Source organism: Rhincodon typus, chromosome 17 (assembly GCF_021869965.1).
Source record: "Rhincodon typus isolate 14 chromosome 17, sRhiTyp1.1, whole genome shotgun sequence".
Classification (NCBI taxonomy): Eukaryota; Metazoa; Chordata; class Chondrichthyes; order Orectolobiformes; family Rhincodontidae; genus Rhincodon; species Rhincodon typus.
The window spans coordinates 35,625,263-35,631,992 of record NC_063348.1 but is presented as its reverse complement, the minus strand read 5'-3'; the positions used below and the strand labels follow the sequence as shown (position 1 = coordinate 35,631,992).

Genomic DNA, 6,730 nt, shown 5'->3' with positions numbered 1-6,730 from the left:
AGGCCCGAAACGTCAGCCTCTCTGCTCCTATGATGCTGCTTGGCCTGCTGTGTTCATCCAGCCCTGCACCTTGTTGTCAAGGATAACAGACACATGGACAGAACCAACTGCACATTTCCCTTCAAGTTACACACTTTCCAACTTGGAAATATATCACTGTCGTGGAGGTCAAAAATCCTGCAACACCCTCTCCAACAGCACTGTGGATGGCAGGAGTTCAAGGACGCAATTTACCACCACCCTCTCAAGGACAATGAGGGGACAAGCAATAAAGCTGGGACTTAGTAATAAAAATGGTTACACAGTTTGTTTTATTCTAAACTAGCTACATGGTGTAGTTCCTGGGAGAGCATAACATTCTAACATATCTGTACTCACGTGTACGGATATTAGTCTCTCATTCAACATAAATATCAGATTCACAAAAACACATAATTTCTTTCAACAGGGATCCCTAAACTCGGTGATTAAGTTTACCCAACTAAAAGGCCCAATTGATCCTCCAAGATGAGTGGCAGCAGAATTAAAAATGCAACAGTTGCAGTCTCCTATAAGTCTCATTCCTACAGTCACATGACAGAAAGCAGAAGCTGCAGTAATTCAATGATATGGAGAGACTGGAGAAACAATGCATTGTCACCCTCAAAAGTGGGGGATTCAGAAGAGGTTCAACTGAGTTGTTTAAAATGATGAAAGCTTGGAGAGGCTAATTAAGGAGAAACTGTTTCCAGTAACATGAAGGTCACTAGAAGACACAGATTTAAGGCAACTGGTAAAACAGCCAGAGGGGAGGTAAGGAGACCACTGATTTGTTATGATCTGGAATGTGCTGCCTGAAAGAGCAAAGGAATCTTTAGTAACTTGGAAGAAGAAATTGGATGAATATTTGAAATGAAAATGATTTAATGCCTAATGGGAGAAGAGAAAAGTGGGACTAATGGGATAACTCTCTGATACAGGCAGGTTGGGCTGAATGGCCTCATTCTGTGTGGCTGTTTTTTGTTTAAAATTGAATTGTTTTTTTGCCAGCACCAAGCAAAATGATTAGTATGAAGCATCAAACAGAGGTAGGGGTAGGAAGAAGGGAAAGGAAGGGAAGGAGAGGGGTAGGGAAGGGAAGGGGGAGAGGGAGAGGGAGAGGAGACAGCACCTGATCGAGCTTTTCTTCTAAACGTTGAAGGCGTTGGAGAACCCCAGTAAGAGCAAAAGCAGAGTGAGGAGATACAGTCAGACGTTTAGAAGCCCCTGCCTGACTCTCAACTTTCTTAATGTATTTTGCTTCTCTGATTACTTGCTCAGCATTGACCACCAGGTCAGACTACAAAAAAAAAGATACAACAGGATTAACACAGGAGAAATAAAACCACCACAGGGAAACAAGTAAATATGAGTGTATAATGTATGTCTCCTGTAGTATGCACATAGGGGGTTCAAGACCACACTGTAGTCTTCAGATGAAGCAGGTTAATTGGGCAGTAGACAACTGGGCTAGAACGTGTCAATATATTTCACTTACCATTTTCAGACCACAATACCTATTTCAACATTTTCATTATAAATTTCCCAAATTCCCACATATCATACAAAGTGTCCATCCAAATGGGGGTCATCACTACTTCTAACCTCCCACCAATGTGATGCTATAGTGCCTCAACTGACAGGAAAGTGTAAGTACAGTGTGGCTTGTTGACATTGACAGTTTCTATGATAAATGTGGACATAGGAATTTCTAATAGGAACATTTTATGCAGACATAAAGGGTTGGAATTTTATGTGGCAATTAAGGCCAATATTCTACCCTAATTTTCCCACTGTCAAGTTGCTCGGAAATTTGTTGCCAATCTCATTAATTAATGAAGGGGCATAAACATTAAAGTAATCAGGGCTGAAGCATGTGTGGAACTTGCTATATAGCCCTACTTTAAAAGATTCTAGCCAATTAATCACTATCCACGCACATTAGGTATTGCACGTTTAAGAATCTGCAACCTAGGAAACTTTTCAATTTTTAATGTGACTTATTCAGTGTACCATAAAGCTGGATTTGATCAAAACTGGAATGTACAGCAGATCTCAGTGAGGAAAAAAATAATAAAACTGCTTAAAAACTTGCAGCAAAACCTCAAATATTGTTGATTCCTGCTGAACCTAAATCCTGGGTTTAATTGTATGCCCTTATTCAACCAGCATAATTGCAAGAAATGTGGACATCACAGAAAGGAGAAGAGAGGGGTCAGGATAGAACTATACATTGTCACTTCACCAAGCAGTTAAAATGAGCTGGGACAGGGACCAGGTAGATAAGTGTAAAGGTGTAAGGAAAGTCAAATGTAGCACTATTACTGTATGACGCACTCATGTTTGTGGTCACCTGATGTTTTACACCCTGTGCCAGTAAATTCACAGGAAAATTTAATACACCCTCAGTGTAGAAGATCAAGTATATTGCCACAGGAAACATGGGTCTGCTAGTTTTTAGGGTGAAATGGGCTAGAACCACAGAGTTAAAATTGTACTGGGTGAGCAGATCTCATTTAAAATTCATTTTAAAAATCTGTACATTAGGTCTAGTATTTATATTTCTCTTGTAGATGCCCATATCCACATTTACAGTATAAATTACATTTGTGGGCATGTGTAGTACACACACACACTCCTGCCTTTGGTAGCACTTCCATCAATGAGGGCAGAGTAACATAGTCCCAGTTTTTAATTTGGATTACAATACACTGTAGCACTTTTAAAATTATTTTCGACAATCTTTTCCCCATCTCTGGTTTGATTTTCTTATAGAGCCAGTCATGAATAAAAGCTGTTGTCACTGAGATCTATTTTAAAACTTGCATTGCATGTTGTCAATTCATGTTGAAATATCAAGTGTGATGTACTCATCTATTTCTCATGACTAATAACACATCACAAATCTTTGTACCTTCATTTTCCGTGAACAGAGAACAGCCCCGCCTTGGTCCTCAGGTTTAAGAAAGCGAGGGTTTGTGTGACCTTTGGAAGACATGGGCAGTGGTGGTTTTGTAACACAGGAAGGCACAGATATCTACATTCCAGGTAATTGACAGGAGAAACGATGAAACATTGAGAAAGGAGAGGAAAGGAGAGCAAACAAGAGAGATTTGGCAATTGTTACAATTGTGAGCAAACGAAAAGATATTAGCATTGAAGGAAAAAGGTTGACGCACAGTGATTCACTGCTGGTCTGAGATGTCAATATGTTCAAGCTTGGCATCTCTATTGGTTTAACAGAGATGACCTTTGGAGCGGCAGCAGAAGTTCAATTTGCAAACCTGCATTTTTCCACCTCATCTTCCTAAAATCTTCATCCATGCCACTCGCTACCTCTGGTTTCAACTATTTCAATGCCCTCCGGGTCAACCTCACACCTTTCCGAATTTGAGCTCATCCAAAATTTTGTCATCTGTGTTCGAAATTCTGCCAAATTCATTTCACCCAAGTGTCCACTAACTTGTACTGATTCCCAGTTGAGCAATCCCTTTAATTTGAGATTCTCACCCTGTTTTCAAATCTCTCCAGGGCCTATCTATAAATCCCTCCATCTTGACAACCCTCTGAGATCTCTATGCTCCTCTAATTCATGTTTCTTTACCTCTTATTTATCATCTAAGATGCAGTTTAAAACCTACATCTTTTGATCAGGCATTTAATTCAGCATCCCTAATATGTCCTTGTTGACTTAGAAGAAAATGTTGTTGAATAATTCTACTGCACAATGCTTTGGACATGTTTAACATCATTAAGGGTGCTTAATCAATGCAGATTATTGTTTTCTTACCATTAAATCCCATTTACCTCACACCTGCTGATTCTGGTGTTTTGGTTGTTGGCTTATCCAGCAATGACAAAAAGTATGAATCAAACCTCATGTGATCCTTCTGGACCAGGAAATTCAAACAGCAAATCAAATGAAAGTGTTTGGAGGCTAAAGTTTACTTCAACCCCTGTACACCCACTTCAACCCAGGGGCCTCAAAACTCTTCAGTCATGTCTTTATCATCTCCAGGCTCAATTACTTCAATGACCTCACTGACCTTCCATCCTCTACCTTCCTTTGAGCAGTAGATGCCAGCCCTGTCACCAACGTCTACAAGCTCATGAATGACAATCTTCCATATCTCTAATCTCCACCAGCTCTACACTCCATCTATGAAACAATGAGTTCCTTGGATTTCAGCACGGTTTTCAGCGACCTTGACATCCTGACCCACCTAGGCTCCGTGCACTGTAATCCCCTCCCTAAACCTCACCATCTCCAGTGTCTTAATGTCTTTCCTTAAGTATCCACCTTTTTGGCCGTGCTAGTAGTTACCCCTTCTGTTCTTCCCTCTTTGGTCTGATATACAGTTATCTTAAAGGTCAGCAAAACATAGTTAATAGCTCCTACTATTTAAGAGCATTAAACACATTCCTTATTAATAGGAGTAATTATTGTCATAACGTAGGAGCAATTTTATGCCAGTTCACTATTTGTTGTGTGCACACCAGAAACTAAGAGTCGGTTCTTATTAAATTTTATTGGATTTGGAATAAAATAGGATTCCACCTACATGTGTTCAGGATCCAGTGACTGGCTGATGGATTCCCACTTAACAGCACAGGACCTGGTGATCGACCAATGGAATTGCACTCACACCTGCACATCATCCACTGCCTAGCAATGGGTTCCCACTCACACCCATAAATCATCCCATGACCAGCCAATGGAAGTGCATGCACATCTGCACAGGATCTAGCATTTGGACAGTGGAATCCCGTTCATACTTGTTCAGAATCCATAATCCATAATCCATAATGGAACCCACTGACTACGGCACAGGATCTGATGACCAGCCAAATGACTCGCACTCACACCAGTACAGAATCCACCAATTGGCCGATGGCATCCCACTCACTGCCATAACTCATCCCACAATCGGCCAATAGAACTGCACTCACGTTTGGGTAGAATCCAGTGTTTGGACAACGGAATCCCACTCACCCCCGTACGGTGCTCCAAACTGAGGGCTCATCTCGAGAATTTCTCACCTGTCTCCGGAGTGAGGAGCTCGGAGCATTCTCCTCAAACTTTGCTAACAACTGGGTAGCCATCGACTTCACTTTGTTTTGGTTCCCAGCACTTTTTGTTTCATCTGTTTTGGGATTCGCCTCCTGCCCGGGAAAAATCAGACCTGTACTGAAAGCAATCAGAGCCAAGTCCTCCAAGAAACCCGAACGAATACAAACGAAACATGTCACCAGCAAGACGGGAATGTCAGGAAAATGTGAGGAAGGTATGGATTGATGAAAATGAAACAGAATCAATTTGCATTTCTACAGTCACCCTTCACCAGAACTCCTGCTCCTCTGATGCTGCCTGACCTGCTGTGTTCCTTCAGCTCCACACTGTGTTGACTCTGACTCCAGCATCTGCAGTTCTTGCTATCTGCATTTCTACAGCACTTTTAAGGCCCTCTTGGACTCCCAGCCTACATTCATCCTGCTGTGTGAGCAAGCTGCTGATGATGTGACCATGGACCTCTTGCTTCCTACACTTCAGTTTCACCCCCTCCCCTCTTGACTTGCTTTCAGACACCCAATAACTGCCACCGGCCTAGACACACTGGTTCCAGGAGAATGCAAAGGGAATAGCAGCACTAGTGAAGTAGCCCATCACTCGAACAGACTCTCACTGCCACCAGCTCAGATACGGAAACTGCATGTATCTCAAGTTGGGATCAGGAGATGCTCAGTCACCAGGCAGCCGTGCCAGGGGTACAGATGGTTTGTTTGCCAGCTCACCTGGAGGATCAGGTGGCAGACAGTACTGCTGCAGAGGATTCAGATGAGAGCCTCCATGGGGGTGGCATATGGGTTTCGGATGAAACGACACACACATAGTAAGATGCCACATACGCTTGCTGTATTGCCTGACAGCCTACTACTGCTGTCAGGGAGCAAGGATGAGCCTGGCTTTGAGTTAGCCAAGCGGATGGCAAAGAACTTGCTTTTTTCCTACAGATCCAGAGGCAGCAACACAACTCCCTGAAAGCTGGTGCAGCCTTTGTGTAGGTGAGTCACCTACTTCCCCATCATGAGCATGAGGTAAATACCTCTCTGGCAAATACCTGAAGGCACCCCTAAAACCATTCTACTGTACTTTCGAACAGGTCTACAGTTACATACATTTAATCTAACCAACTTGGTTATAAAATGACACTAGTACAGGGCCCAGCTTGACACTAGTACAGGGCCCAGCTTGCTGGTTCGTGCTCTTCTCTCCTTAATAACAACACATGCATCACCGGGACCTGTAGAACTCAACCTAGGTATCCCATCTGCCATGTGAGGACAGGAAAGCACCAGTTTTACATACCTGGATGCACCCAGGCACACAACTGTGCACGAAGCCAGAAGTGACTCGACACAAATGGGTTCTTGCCTCTCATCTTTTGAGGATGACCATTAACAGAAGGGCTGTCACCCACAGAAAGGGCCAATCTTATACATCACTGAACCAGTGAAGGATTTAACTTGCTCAGGAAGAAAATAATCAGATCTTGTATGTTTAAAACCCTCCTTCGGTTTATTTCTGTCATGCGATATCCATTATCTCACTAACCTCTTGTGACAGCATGTCAGTCTTTTTCCTCCTCTTACTTGTGGCATCACTGTCTTCACTTTTCTTTTCGTGCTGGAAAGGAAGATAAATATTAAACAC

At 42.5% G+C, this 6,730-nt stretch overlaps 1 protein-coding gene across 5 annotated transcripts in view; it reads right to left on the bottom strand.

Moving 5' to 3' along the window:
* mical2a (microtubule associated monooxygenase, calponin and LIM domain containing 2a) overlaps positions 1–6,730 on the bottom strand; it is a 216,588-nt gene that overhangs the window by 133,534 nt on the left and 76,324 nt on the right. For 4 of the 5 annotated variants that reach the window (XR_007263958.1, XM_048606981.1, XM_048606982.1 and 1 more), the window contains exons 15-16: positions 6,632–6,703; positions 5,059–5,181 (exon numbers count right to left, since the gene is read on the bottom strand). Coding sequence is in view for 4 of the 5 variants with exons in the window: in XM_048606981.1 (XP_048462938.1) it covers positions 5,059–5,181; positions 6,632–6,703 (195 nt within the window). In the remaining variant the exon portion in view is untranslated. Of the gene's footprint in view, positions 1–1,150; positions 1,319–2,932; positions 3,056–5,058; positions 5,182–6,631; positions 6,704–6,730 lie in introns of all 5 variants that reach the window. The other variant, XM_048606984.1, reaches the window with a different exon arrangement.